The 16074-nt window shown below is 37.7% G+C and overlaps 1 protein-coding gene and 1 non-coding gene across 2 annotated transcripts; one reads left to right on the top strand and one right to left on the bottom strand.

Annotated features, from left to right (window-relative positions):
• Window positions 1–4506: 4506 nt before the first annotated feature.
• On the bottom strand, window positions 4507–4578 carry Trnaa-ugc (transfer RNA alanine (anticodon UGC)). Its single transcript has one exon. It is a non-coding gene; the product is annotated as a tRNA-Ala (tRNA).
• Window positions 4579–14281: 9703 nt separating this feature from the next.
• On the top strand, window positions 14282–15151 carry LOC135074135 (uncharacterized). The gene has a single exon (XM_063968438.1). The coding sequence runs from the start codon at window positions 14282–14284 to the stop codon at window positions 15149–15151; it is 870 nt and encodes a 289-aa protein (XP_063824508.1).
• Window positions 15152–16074: the final 923 nt, after the last annotated feature.

The following is a 16074-nucleotide window of genomic DNA, read 5'->3' as shown; positions in this document are numbered from 1 at the left end:
CGTATTATTATTATGTTGAATGTTTTTTTTTATTACCTTATACATTTTTTTTGTAAACTAAGTACTGTTAATGGTGAAAAATCTAAAACGTTAAAAAACGGTATCGTTATAGCCAATGAGCTGATGTCATAGTTAGGGCATGTAATATCGGAAGGTTTTCAATTCCGATATCGGATTCCGATATTAGATCTCAATATCGGAATTCCGATATTAATATCGGAATTGAGTTCATGTGCTATAAAATTAATATTTGGTTATATTCGTAAGAATTCTGAATTGTTTACAATAAAATAATGATTTAAATCAAAATCTTTAATTTGGTACAAAACAGCACTTCATAAAATTTAAGTATTTTAAAACCATTTTTACGTTATGGGTATACATTGCATTTGGTTTTTTATATGACAAGAGGCAAACGAGCAGACGGATCACCTGATAATGAATGGTTACTGATAATGAGCCTATATGGCCATCATCATCATCATGTCAGCCATAGGACGTCCACTGTTGAACACAGGCTATCCGATGCTGATTTTCACAATGGCCGGTTGGTGGCGGCCTGCATCCAGCGCCTTCCTGCTACCTTTATGAGGTCGTCGGTCCACCTTGTGGTAATGATTCCTACGCTGCGCTTTCCGGTACGTGGCCTCCACTTCAGAACCTTGCTGCCTCATCGTCCGTCTGTTTTGCGTACTAAAGCAGAACCGTTCGAAGACCTTATCACAATGCTCGAAGACCTTAATATAGTTTCCCAACAGGTAGGCCTTCGGATGAATATGGAAAAAACGAAGCTTATGTCGAATGTCCATGTTGCTCCTTACCCAGTTTCGATTAGGAGCTCAATTCTTGAGATTGTTGATAAGTATGTTGTTACTTCGATAGTGAGTGTAGTGGAAGTTTATAAATGAAAAGAGTGGACTGTATAAAATTAATTATCTATTCGGTATAAATTCACAAGATTATCGAGACCGTTTAGTGCAAAGTCGTTGAAGAGAGTGCGTCAGGAATGTCTCCTTCGATGTTCACTCGCGAACCCAACATTGCTAGTTCGTTCGCCGAACGCTCGCCGCTCCCTCCGGTCACGCCGCCCGCGGGCTATGTCCGTGAGTAGACAGAGGTAAATCGTCGAATACGAAGCCGAAAGTCTTCAATTAGTGTGTGTTACCAGTGATGATATACGGCTCGAAAACGTGGCCTTTGAATATAGGGCACAACGTGCTATGGCTCTCCATAGCTAACCTTGGTGTTTCTTTACGAGATCTAATCAGAAATGCCCGACGGATTAGCAAGCTGAAGTGGCAATGGGCAGGGCACATAGTACGCAGAACTGACGGTCCATAGTCCAGTAAAATTAATGTTTGAAAGGGACTTGATATGTGGTTCTTTGTTGACCAAGTACCTATGGCAAATGCTAAAATTGATTTAGAACAAGTTAAATTAACCATAAATAGTAAAGATTTTAAAATATTTGCAGTGGAACAAAAAGTGATGCTGAGAGACATGACAAAATCATTGGTCTTTGCCAATCATGTACTTTAGGCTTTGTGGCAGGTTGTGGCGAGTTTAAACGCCTTGTTTAAAATCTCAATTAAAACTTTTATCTGATTCCGATATTACGATATTGGGTCGCTCAATATCGGAATTGAAATATCGGATCTCGCAGTCCGAGATTCCGATATTACGAGATTCCGAGATTCCGATATTCATGCCCTAGTCATAGTCACTCTAAAAACGGCAGATTTAAAGGGACGCGCGCGGACGACTCCGCGCGACAACCCTAACACTCAATTGAAGTGTAGGTATTTAACTCGACGAAAGGGCTTAGTTTCCGTACTGCTTTAGCTCATATATATACTGTGCATGAACTGTGTCTCAAAAAACATAACCCTCCTTCTGGCGCAGTCGGGTAAAAGTCGCAATGTGACGTAGCAGTGACAATTTTTCATAAAGCTTTACAATACCACCAAATTCGAGGTTAAAAACATATTATTTCGCCCAATCAATACGGCAAACAGAAAGCAATATGTCCACAAGGGGTGCATGGTAACGTGCCAGATGGGACACCGCATTGATTCGGCGAAATTCGTTAATTCCGCCGGCCGTCCGCGGCGAACACGCAAACAAACATTCGTGTGATGCGCGCTTGAAAGCAATGTTAATATTGTTGTCACATTGAATTAACATCGATATTATTCCAATGACGCCCACTTACTGAATTAACGGGGGGCCTTCCTACGCTGGACAAACACGTTTGGTCAATAATTTTTCAATATGCTGTGGTATTGGTAACCACAAAGTATTATGAAAATAACACACACTAATTTAATAAGGTTAGATTGCTATTTCACATACTTAAATAATACAAGATAATTATTTATACGGATCTGGACGTTGAAAATTGAATAAGGTTATTCAAGTTTATATTTCAAATCGTTTCTATCAAGAAAGTTACAATACCTACCTATCTTATTTTGAAGTAAATTTATGCCTCATTTAGCTCTACCATTACTAATTTCGAAGTAATGACTTTGAAAACTTAGAATGTAAAATTCTCTTTTGTGTAATATCTAACGCCTTTGTGAATTTTTATGGCGAACACTTAAGTTACAGACAAGGCCAGACTTTGTCATTTGAGGCAGGAAATTCTAAAAGTACTGAAATTAGTTACTACGCACTTCTGAATAGACATTATTGTGGCAAAATCTCACCTATTAGAACTATTTAAGATGTTCTACAACGTTTAGCTTAATGTGCATTGATTTGGTGTAGTGTAGTTATTTAAGTGTATGCCTTTACTGATCAGGAAAAGAGCACGAAGTCACAAGTCTCTTTGTGTGACTTTAGCTAGCCTGATAGCTAGACATACATGATGATAGACATGCTGATACAGGTAATTGACTTACTTGACTTGACATAAGGTCCTATGTCCCCTAGATGGGACAGAGGGCGTCCACAACACATTCCTCCATCGTGTTCGGTCGTAGTACTGCCGATTTTCTTTGCCTCGTTTGCCACAGTGCAATTCATAAAAAAAAATATAGAGCATTTAACTGAATACTAGGTAGACTTTACTCGACTGCGCCAGAAGGAGGGCTATTTACGAAACGGTTACTAGTGTTACTGTTATTTCTCTTAGGATTCACGTATCCAATCAAAACAGACCAGTAGAATGATCCCTCATTGGTATTACAAAACCTTGTTCTATATTGTCTGTGATTCTGAGCCAATGAGAATCTGGCCCTAGGGCACTGTTAGGGGCTACGCATTTTTCGGATTACACTCTAGGATCCCATTAAAAGATCCCCGTGAGCACTTGTGCGTAATTTAGTTGTTTATATTGCACGATGGTAATTTATTTTAGACTAGGACACAGCAAGTTAGTAATCATGGAAATTAAATAGTTTTCCGTACTGCCCAGTAGATCAAGGCCCTTTATTCGGACTGTGTGTAGTAGAGTCGAAGGGTCAGGCTAGTCTAACGCTAATGATATCGATTTAAAATGCTACTAAATAATACCAAAGAATTTGAAAGGAATACTTGACTATAGTTTCTGATTAAATAGAGACGATAATTTTTAAAATCATTCTACGAAGTCCATTGAAATAAAACTGACACTTCACTGAACTCATGAAATAAAATCCTGACACATTTTTTCCAGGAAAATGAAATCGCTTGATCTGTAATGTAGCTAAAAGATATTGTAATTTTTAAACCCTGTAAGTAAATATAAATTTTTACTTTCAATATGTAAGGGACATTTAGACGTGGATGGGCTGTATAATAGGTAATTTACATTTTCTGAAATCAAATAGAGCTGTGGACCTTTGGGAAAAACCCCTATAGTGGTGGTACTATCCCAGTATTATGCTATAAATAAATTAATAATTATTTTTGTTACTTGTTGTTCGGCGTGGCCGCTTTTAAAATAGCTATCTGACAAAGAAAATGTTTGGCCAACCAAAACAAACTTTGAACAAGGTCGCTAGGTAATCGTGGGGATCGTCTCGCGATATTCATCCATTAATTCTAAATTTTAGGCTGTTTTTCGATAATTCACGGTTGATTGACTGGCGCGGATCGGGTTTCACGAGAACAAACAATTTGCAACCTTCATTCTATTTTGGCGTACACAAAGTTTTTATAAAATTAAATATACTCTACAACTTTTATTCTACATAATGTAAACAGGATCACCCTTTCAATTAAGCTCAAAGCATTTTTTCTAAGCTCAAAGCTTACTTTCGGCCAAATCGGAGTTTATTAATTAATTGTTCCAAGCTTAGCACAACTTTTTGAATGTGTGCCATGGAGTTTATCTTAGTATCAAATGACATAAGGTTTCTTACGGTCTCCTCTCGTACTAAAGGTGCCAAACTTATCCTTCAGTTAAAAGTTATCCGACGATGGTAAAATCAGCCCGGTAAAGTCAATAAAGATAAATAAACAAAAAATAATCCTCCTCGACATTCGTCAAAACTAAGGTCACCCAGCACCCTGATCACATTGTGGAGATGCCGGGGATCGAACCCGGGGCCTTTCACATGCAAAGCGAACGGTCTACCACTGAGCTACATCCCCGTTCGAGAGAGCCACCAAATTTATGGATTAATTTATGGATTAGATAACCGTAACCGAAACTTTCGGATATCCGAAATAATATTTTAATCATTTATATGTATACGAATTTATTCGTCCAAGCTCTCGGTTGTAGCAGGCCTTCAGTTCAGAGTTAGGTCGACACTGTAAATGTGATCTTTGGTGGCTTTGGAAATCAAATAGAGAAACCAATGTTTACCAACTAATAAACACGATATATTAGCACTATAAGAGAACTGGCTAATTATTTAAGAATCATTGGATTTAAAAAAAATACTAGAGGAATAATTACTGAATATTGAAAAAAAGCTGTCCTATGGCTGAAATGATGATGATGATGATGATGATGATGTAACAAAATACAAACATTGTTATTTTTCGGGAGCGGTACATAGACAATGTGAGTATGATGTCAATTTCACGCTTTTTATCACCCATAGGGGACGAAACTCGATGCCCTTTGATGTAGGGGATAAATTATTTACTCATGGTCCTTGTGACGGGAAGGGTTAGTGGTTTGAGAGGAATTCTAGAGATAAGGGGTTAAATGCTTGGGTGGGCCCTTAAATTCTTTGTAAGCTCGATATGGGTTCTCCTTTTCGCACGTTTTACCAGATTTCCGGGGTATTTACTTTTCATTTTGGAATACGGAATGTTAAGTCAGCTGTGGAAAAACGGAGAATACGTCATTTTTATCGTAAATTATATTGATTTGTCAAAGAAGACCCTTTGAAAAGCTTTTTTGCATTTCGCAGTTGGAACGGAATGAAGTTGTTTTATAAATAAAAAAAATTCGAATGGACATGGCGCACAATTTTTGTTGAAGATGCCAAAAAAAACTACAAAAAATTAGAATGAATACTGTATTTTTACTTTTTTGATATCTTTAAAAATGACTGAAATATTCAAGCTCAAAGTGCGCTCTTCCGCTAGGAGCGATTTTCCGCGCGGATTTTGAAAATGTGACGTAGTAACATGAAAAGCTGCATGTAAGATATTATCTGTGTACAATGGTTAGAATGGTTAGTAGGGGAGCCGAAGCGGGGATTTCGGGACTTACTAAAGAGTGGCAGACTAACATACAAGGAAATACTTTGTACCTGGTTGAGTACCTCTAAGTATGAATTTTTGATATAAAATGGCATTAGTTCTTGTGCCTCTCACCCAAAAAATACCTCAATTAAGCCCAAATTTGAGACCGCAGCCAAACTTTGAGTGACGATGGAAACTAGCCTAGATGGAGGACACATGAAATTGAACTTCTGTTTATTCATTGATAAAGACTTAAGTTATCATTTACCATACTCAGGTCTCTCAGGTCTTTTGAACGCACATCTGAACGATGTCTGGTTTTAATTTCTTCAGTTACTCCGTGACCATAATAGCGCTTGCAACAGTGCCGAAATATTGGAAACTCAAAACTAAGGTACATGGTAGCAATCCCGTCAGTATTTCAGTAATAATAATAGGAAAATGTCTTGAAAAATAAGTAAATCGTATATTACTTTATGTAACTAATTTTATTATGTATCATACGATAACATATGAAAACGATTCCAAGGATTCCACTTTTCTTCAATAGATGATCAAGATAAAGAGGTATTTATTATAAATTGCTCTTCCAGCATTTCAATTATTCTATCTTACTTGATGAAATCTTTTTCAATTTTATTTACATGGTCATAACATTTTCACCATTCCTCTGCACCAATTTGTGAGGTACACCTGAAACCCCCAATAAAGCAGCTATTATAAGAATAATATTTAAAAAAACCCTCCTTCTGACGCAGTTAGGTAATAAACTAAATGTATCAAAGAAGAACGGTCATCTGTGACCCAGGCCCGACAGAAACGAGACATACCTCAGTTTTTTTGTCATGTCTTAATTAGTTAAATTATATATTTTTTATATTCGAAATCTATGTATAACACCAAAATATTACCCTTTGTTTTTGTTCAGGCGTTATACAAAAACTAATACAAAATGCGTATTTATCACCAAAATTGGTAAATGTATGTACCTAAATGTCTATTACAGCTGCTATGGAATGTATCTAGGTGACCTGGAGATACAGCCGGATTATACAGGGTGGAAACGATAAGTGATCTCACTCGATTATTTCTAAACTATACAAGATATCGAAAACCTAGTTACTGATTCTGAAAGTGCTTCACGAGCTCTTTCAAATGGTACCAATAATAGGGTACAGATTATGGAAGCTGGTAACATTGAATTTTTGGATTTTGTAACTTATTATTTTTTCCACCCTGTATAATCCGGCTGTATCTCCAGGTCACCTAGATACATTCCATAGCAGCTGTAATAGACATTTAGGTACATACATTTACCAATTTTGGTGATAAATACGCATTTTGTATAGTTTTTGTATAACGCCTGAACAAAAACAAAGGGTAATATTTTGGTGTTATACATAGATTTCGAATATAAAAAATATATTATTTAACTAATTAAGACATGACAAAAAAACTGAGGTATGTCTCGTTTCTGTCGGGTCTGGGTTTTTTTTGTATGGGGCGTGACCGTTCTTCTTTCACTGATTCACTCCAACTTATTGTCAACTCAACGACGCGCTTTAAAATCAAAGATTGACTTTGAATTATGCCTTATTTTACAATACACATTGAAAACAATATGACTTGCTTGAGCTTTTTTGACTTTTTCACAAAAATAACAAATAGGCATGAAGAGATTACAAAATTTCTGCAGCGACTGACAGTTCACTTGATTTACTTTGACAGGTGACAATAAGGCCATAGACATTTGCCATATGAGAGACACACTTTTCCAATATTTTTGTTTGCCATGAGATTCTGGTACACCTATACCTATCATTAAATGAAAAGATAAACTAAATTTTTTCAGCACAACGAAAATCTGCTTTGGCGCGTAGCCGCACCAATGCAACGTGATAATTGCAAAAATACAATAAGATTCGAACTATCGCCCATTTTTTCTTTTTTATTCTAATTCAGTAAAAAATGTTTTTAAAACCTTCATTCAAAATTCAAAAGTTATTATCATATGACAGAACTTATGACCAGACTATGTACATTGAATAAAATATTTTTCGTTTTATCATCAAGCTTAGCAGCTTAATAAGTTACTATGACACTCGAGTTAATCCACATTCAGCACCATAGCCTCCCCTTCTACAAGGCCCTCTACAAATGTCAAAACGTCACTTAACCCTTTTAGCACCAGTTTTTTGTTTTTGAGAAGATCTACTCAAATTTTTAGATCAATTAAATTATAGTCCAGTCGTTTGGTACAAATTAACGTGGTTACCTGGAAAGTGTTCCGGGAGTTTTGAAAATTGGCGATTTAAATAGATTTCACTATGCTCTCTGTTAGTCTGTTAGTTAAGTGTGATTGCCGCACTCGTTGCGAAATTGGAAAAATGCTGCCTTAGAGAAGATTTTTGATAATTACATTCTTTCCTATTTTGTCGTTACAGCCAAATGACGTCCACTGCTGGACAAAGGCGAGAGGCCTTTGGGTTTTCCATGGGTTTTTCATAATAAAAAGTCCTGCGCTGCCCGCATTCACCTGAATGTACTTCTCGCGACCTTTACCAGATCGTCGGTCCACCTAGTAGGAGGCCTGCCCACGCTACGTCTTACAGCCCGTGCCGTGGTCGCCACTCAAGAAATATTCTGCCCCAATGACCATCGTCTCTACGAGCTAACTATGTGTCCCGCCCACTGCTATTTGATTTTAGCAATTCTGCGTGCTATTTTGGTCACTTTTTGCGTGAAAGAGTAACAAACCTGAGACACAGGAATCTTCCTAGTTCAGGTATCAACCCACCAACATTCTTACTTTTTGTTTTTCCTGATTGTTTGTTATCATAATAATATCTGTTATGTTGGTGACAAATAAACATTACTTTACTTTATTTTAAACTTCCAGACATCCAGACATCCAAACTTTCGCATATATAATATTAGTAGGATACAATTATGTAATGTAGAAACAAACAAGACAAAAAAAATGTATACTTCAGCAACGCGAATTTTATTTATACTTCAGCATATTTAGGACACCCGGCAGCGTGTCCTGCCATGATCAAAGAAAAAAGAACTCGCAATTTAGCAGGTACATTAAACGAGGTCACAAAATTCGGAAAGAACATAGCGAAATCTATTTTTTCACCAATTTTCAAAAATTCCGAAAAACTTTCCAAATAACTGGACTATTTACTCGTTATTGAGCACAGAGACACAAACTTGGTTATTTTTCCAGAAAATTTATATTTAAGTGCATAAATGTAAAAATGGCTTCATAGTGCACAAAATTGGCAATAGGTGGCATAATAATGGTTACTTTTTTAGCGCCTAGTTTGAAATGTGATTGAACGATGACAACTAACAACAGTTGTCAGTTAGGTAAAATTTTATTTTAGTTGGAAAAAGACAAAAAGTGGTAAATGGGTTAACGTGCGGGGGCTGCAAAATCATGTTGTGACGTCACTCGCGAATATTGGAAATTTTTAAAAATTTAAAAATGTCCGTAAACTTCTCGAGGCTCTATCTTCGGTAATACTGGATGGATTGAGGTGAAATAAAAACTAGTGTAATGTGTGTGATCTCAACTTTAAATTAAGTCATAATTTAACTTAATATTACAACTTATGCGTGTTGTCCATTGAGAACCTAATCCTTCTTCCTTTTCTGTTTTTTTTTAAACAGGTTCAATATTTTTAGCTTGTTTTAAAAAAGATTTGTTAGGTAGGTACTGCCGCTTTTGTCTACCAGATTCAATTAAACCTATACTTACTTTGTGCTCAAGATTGCCACTATTGTAATTGTAATTAACTAGAAATTGGAATACAGATTTTGCTTCAGCGGCCTTCACCTTAAAAATATCGTACCTAAAATATCGTCAAAGCTGATTTGATTTTAAATTTTAATTACAATTTTATTGTAGACGCCTAATTTTTAGTGCTAGTAAAAAATTAAAAATAAAATCCCTATATGAATTAGGTAGTCCGTATTAGGTTCAGTAATAAAACTCATAATCTACTTAGTTATTATAATTTTTCTGGCGTTAATTTAAGAGTCGCCTCTCGATCTAATTTTTTTTAATAACTTGAAAAACTAACTGCCTAATAAGGTGGAAAGCAACAGCGTATTATACTTGAACATTTCGACGGGATCATCCAGTGTTTAAGTAGCTCATAAATAATCTACTTACTTATCTCTATATTTTGATGTAACATGCATGCAATACCTATAATAACTTAGAAATAGTAGGTACTTACTTTGGTTTTGTATTTAACACTTGGACGAGCGTGTCACATAAGAGCGCTTTCACATTTAGACGATTTAGCAGCGCGACAAACGCGCGACTGACGCGCTGCCGAAAATTTCATACTATGTGACAGCGGATGCATGCCTTCACATTATAAAAACGCCGCTGCCGCGCTGCTGCTGCGCTACTAACGCCCGACCCTAATGTGAAAGCGCTCTAAATAATTGCCTTCGTAAGTTCACCTCTCAAGTCAACATAAAGTGATAGTAAATCTTTATAATTTAAAATTCAGCTCATCGCAGCCACCTGCCGCCTACAAAAGTTCGTGAACTTTAGTGTTTAGCAAGAAAAGATGGTGCTGATTTCTGTTAGCGCCTTAAGCAAACTTCCCCAAAGTTTTCCAATCTGGGGGACAATATCGCGCTTACCTCTGACTTTGGCGGGTCACTTCGTTTCGTTGGTTTTCACTTCAGTTGCTAAGTAGTGTGGTAACTTTTTTAATGGCTTCATTAAGTGCTTAATTAACTGTTTGGGACGATATTGACCTAATTTTACAATATTGGGTCCAGTAGTGGGACGCAGGCCGCTACCAACCGCAACAGGGAAATCATTGGGAGAGGCCTATGACCATGTTCAGGAGTGGACGTCCTATGGCTGAAATCATAATGATGACGATGATGAACTAAGACATGATAAACCCAACGATATCTACACATAGTTATCGCTTATTAATAATTAATCGGTTAAAAATGTATAAAAATAAAACTACTTTAAGCTGGGCCAGTTTTCCTAAAGAAACTTCAAGCGGTAGCCTAATTTGTCAATGTCTAGGCGATCAGTTGCAGCAACTTGATTAGTTTCAAACTTTAAAAGGGTCTAACGGCTAATTACCTAATTTTTTAAACAAGTCCCATCTAAGTTAGTCTTCAGACTATTAGTTATTTAGTCTAAACACCGCCTTCGCCTTCGCTCGCGTGAAATTCAGTTTGTCAGAGATCTTTATAATGCTTAGGTTATAATATGTTATTCTGATGTGTGAAAGAGTAACAAATATTCGTACATAACATAGGATAACGTTGTTTTCATAAATAAATAAATTAAAATAAAATTATGATAGCATACGTATATTTTATTCGCTACAGGCTCGTACCTATATTTTATTTGTAAATGGTGTCACCTCTTGAACTTCTAATGACAATACTTTGCTTAGAAGAAGCTTGTCTATTGTTGTAATACGTAATACCATTTTGTTGGGAGGAATCTTAAGGGATGCTCAGATGGAAATTCCAGGAAACAAGTAATCCGAATTTCTGGAAAATTATTGGAATAAATAAAATACCACAGTTGGAGGTGTGACTCGGCAGCCTCGGGGCTTTGTTTACAAACTCCTGAACTAAAACGTAACATAAAACCAATTCCGTTCCGTTGTAAGAGATATTTGCGGTTAAATTGATCTTTGTAATTTGTCACAATATCTATTTATTTCATGGGATACTTATGTTTCTCTATAATATTATTTCGAAAAGTTTTATTGAAAACTTCCTGAACATAAGATCTCATTTTGCGAAATTCATGAAATATTCTTACAAACGAACTATAAACCTAGTACTTGATGAAATTTGTAAATACAAGCTAGGTTCGTTTTAATTTTGTTTGTAAATTAATTGGTAATTGTTTCTGTACCTATTATAAAACTCATTCAATATAAGTAAATTCATTGTGCCTACACAGTAAATTCAAGTTCAGGGCTAAAAAAACTTACAGTCATCGCCTCATAGATGGCAAAACACATTGTCTTTGTGTGGGTGAACAACAAATAAAATACAATAAATCATCAACAGATTGCTCAATAAAACGCGTATCGCAACGAAACGCGTGAGGTGCGTCATTACCATTAATCGAGTAATGTGAGCGAGCCAAATTATGATTGATCGAATCGGTTTGCTCTCGTCTTCCTTCGAGCGGCTAATTTGAACGCGACACATGACGTCAACGAGTGCAGAGCCTCGATAACGAATTTAATGAATGCAAATGATTATCAGGTGGTCAGTCCACCTTGTGGGTGGACGTCCCACGCTGCGTTTTCCGGTACGCGGCCTCCATTTCAGAACCTTGGTGATAAAGGTAGCGGGGAGGCGCTGGATGCAGGCCGGTACCAACCGTGCGATGTGGAAGTCATTGGGGGAGGCCTATGTTCAGCAGTGGACGTCCTGTGGCTGAAATGATGATGATGATGATGAAAATGATTATCAGATCTTTCAGTCTCCACTGCAGGAACGCCACTCGGTTACCAGAGGCAATGGATGATTTGGCTTACTATCTCACGGTAGCAAAACTGGTACGGGACTATTCCCACCTTTCGTTCCCACCGCTGCAACTCCTGTGTATCCAGGATCTACAGCTTGACCGCCAATAAAAACCCAACCAGTGAAGGTCAAGTTTGTCCCGGGGGAAAGTGAAAATGGAAAGATTAGGAGAGGTCTATCTAATCTGCATATTTGTTACTCTAAAGGTGCCTAAGAAACGGAAAGACTTAAAGTGGGATTACCTAATCTTGTTGTCCGTTCCGCGTGTCGTGCAACAATGTAAAATGCTTTTAAACATACCATAATCCTGTCCCCAAAGAGCACCAAACGAGATTTCCTGCTTGTTACATCCAGCAAATCCTTGAACTGCTTGACTTTGTCAGTCGAGCAGGGGCTTACTCTGTTTCACTGAAATCACAGTTGGGTCAAGCTCTTACAATATTTTTCCAATAGTGGAGGCACAGTCTAATCTAAGTAGGTACATATTTTGAAAACAGTTTACAGTATATTCTAAAACTGCACTCTTATTCACACTTAGGCTGAGTTGCACCACCTAACTTTAACGGTAACTGTTACGATAACCGGTGTATTTTGTATGGATTTTGACAGATTTTTGACGTTTGTCACAGTTAAAGTTAGATGGTGCAACCCATCCTTAAAGTAAATTTTTGGGTATAAGTCGGTACTAATAAGTACTTTTTTTGATACCATTTCGACAGTAAAATGCTCAAATTGCTTCGCGTTCTTCTACGTTTAAGTACTCGTTTTCGGATAATTAAAACGGGGGCTTATCGTGTGAAACGAATAAAAGTCCGGTTTAACATGGGAATGGAAAATGGATGCAAATCCGCCCGTTTTATTTTGTTACCCGTGAAAACAGCGAATTCGCGACGCTAGTCCTTCGGATACGGTTTACTGTTACTTATAGTAAAATACTTTTGCTGGCCTAAACTATGTATAGAGCTTTTAAAAACAAGATACCAACTCACGAAGCAAGAAAGAATCGTGCTACCAAAAGACGAATAAAATTTTGGAAGCAGTAGGTAGAATTTCAATTACAAATTCATGCTGACCGTAAACCGATTTTCCCAAACCAATACTTAATCTAATCTTCATCTACCATTAACAGACCCATTAGTTTTTATCTATTTCCTTTTCACACGGTAATATACGATTTTCTCGTTAAAAGTAGGTACCTATCACTTACGCCCGTATTCACAAACGATGCTTACTTAAGTGAAGCAGCAAATCGAATGCAAAGCGTTGAATAGAGCTCTGTGATTGGTTCGTGTGTCAGCCTGTGCGTCCACGCGCACTGTGAGATCTCATAATGTTTGTGAATACGGGCGTTAATCTAAAAATCAGAGTGTTTGTCGATTGAATTGATTGGGTTATTCAAATCAGGGATGTTTTAGATATCCGTAACCGTAACCGAAACTATCGGATATTCGGTGCTAAGAAATAAAAAAATATCCGTAACCGTAACCGAAACCGATTCAAAAGTTTCGGATAGTATCGGATAAAGGCGGAGTTTAAATCTTATTATTTTTTTAATATTTGTTACTCACTTGTCTGGCATTCCCTGGCACCATCTATCGACGCTAAACTTAAATTTATAGCCCACAGCAAATACATAGTCACAAAAGCCACCAAAATTTTCAAAAAACTATCACTATTCGTAAAACCTACCTGGGGAGCAAGTCCGGAAAACGTATCGACAATATACCGACAGGTCATACAGCCCATCATAACTTACGCTGCGGGAATATGGGGTGGAGCTACACGATTTTACTGCGTGCGGAGAGCCCTCAGGTCTTTCCAGCGTCAATTTGCAATTAGGGCTATAAGAGGTTTCCGCACCGTTTCGGCAGTAGCATCTATCGCACTAGCCCAGTTCGTTCCACTTGACCTCTTAGTCGATGAGGCTAGCGAACTTCATTCCGTAAGGACTTCTGGAACACTACGCGACATCCCCGACGACATCAGTCTAAGACAAAAAATACCCGTGAGTAAACAACTGCACCCTGCACACAGAGTATCTATTGAATACACATCGGCTCTTAATAATGAAGACGTAGAAAAAATTGCCAGAGACACCCCTATTAAAATGTTTACTGACGGCAGCAAACTGGATGGAGGAGACGTCGGCTGCGCCGCCGTCATATACCTACCTAACGGCAAAACCATCTGCCTGAAACGAAAACTAGGCCGCACCACTTCAGTATTTATAGCTGAGCTAACTGCCATTGAGACCGGCCTAAAGTGGTTAGTAACATCAAAATGGCACCAAGATGTAACCATAGCGACAGATAGTCTGTCGTCGCTTAAAGCCTTACAGGATCGGGGAAACCCTGACCCATCAGTGGTTTCCATCCACACTGCGCTCAGACTGGTCAGGCAGAACCACGGCACAAACGTGAAATTCATTTGGGTCAAAGCCCACTGTGGTATAGACGGTAACGAAGCTGCCGACAAAGCTGCAAAAGAAGCGGCCTCTCAAAGGACGGCCACCAGTGTGAACGAGTTCCCAATTTCGTTTGCAAAGTACATCATCAGGAAGCGTACGCAAGCCAAATGGCAAGAAGAATATGCCAGTGCCGCTATACACTCCAACATATTCCGATGGTTTACAACAGTGGGCGAGATTGCGGAGTTCCGTAAGCATGTGGGGCCGTCCTTTGAAAGCTCGCAGATTTTTACTGGCCACGGTTTTCACAAATCCTACCTACACCGCTTCAAGATCATAGACAACCCCTACTGCCCCTGCGATGACTCCAGCTTACAGGATATTGACCATCTCATGCGAGACTGCCCAATATTTAGCAGACTCCGGCATGAGCACGAGATGACATGCAACAATTTACGGATTGACCCCTATAAACCACAACAAATCATAACAAAATCCCAACCAATCGTCACGTTCATAGCCCTCATTAACTCAATAGTCCATCAACTCAAGGGGATCAACAAAACATAGCTTGTAAGCTACGTATTGTTGGATCTCTCTCTCTTTTCACGTTTGGTAGCAGACTGTATCCATTAGCAGACTGCAACTAAACGCCCTTGGAGCTCAGAACTTTCGAAGTTCAATAAAAACTGTGAGCACATTATTAGGTACTTTAACCAAAATCGAAAAAGTGCCGAAGACAAAAAAAAAAAAAAAAAAAAAATGCCCGATTATTATATTTATAGTGTCGTCGTAGTACTAGTACATAAAGTGGCTATGTGGGTCATGCAGCATCTTCTTATTTGAATTTTGCATTTTTAAAATTATAATATCCGTAACTGAAATTACTACCCGTTCGCGCTAAGTTTCCCGGTCCGTGGAATGCGCAACGCAATTAATGTGTCTTATTTTATGCAAATACACAATTTTATCAATAATAATAAATAAAAAATATTTTAAATATAGTTTGATAAAGTTATAGACGTTTCCCTTCGAGTGACGTCATATCGCCAGCGGCAAACTTAAAGCGAACGGATAGTATCCGAAATGATTTCATATCCGTAACCGTAACCGGTATAATATTATTCTAATATCCGTAACCGTATCCATAACCGAAACTTCATATCCTTAATATCCCTGACACAAATGACTAGACAGCCGCGAGCCGGCTAGCTATTAACTCGAGATTCGATACAGCTGGGCTGGGTTTAACTTTATTTTTACGGCTTCAGTTTCCACCGAAACAATATCAAAGTTTGTCCGCAAATTGAACCGCTTCAAATTAGATATTGTAAACCTAAGCAACATTTCTAAACTACACTGGCCTGCAAAAGTTTTTAAAATTTCGTGTTTTTCTAAACTAGAAGAAAATAAAAAAAACATTATGAAGCATTCTTTTTCAAGTCCTTATTTTGAAAGTAGTCCTGTGAACTTAAAACGTGATTGCATTTAAA

This window comes from Ostrinia nubilalis, chromosome 8 (genome assembly GCF_963855985.1).
Source record: "Ostrinia nubilalis chromosome 8, ilOstNubi1.1, whole genome shotgun sequence".
Classification (NCBI taxonomy): Eukaryota; Metazoa; Arthropoda; class Insecta; order Lepidoptera; family Crambidae; genus Ostrinia; species Ostrinia nubilalis.
The sequence above is the reverse complement of the archived record's forward strand: the minus strand, read 5'-3'. Positions and strand labels throughout refer to the sequence as shown.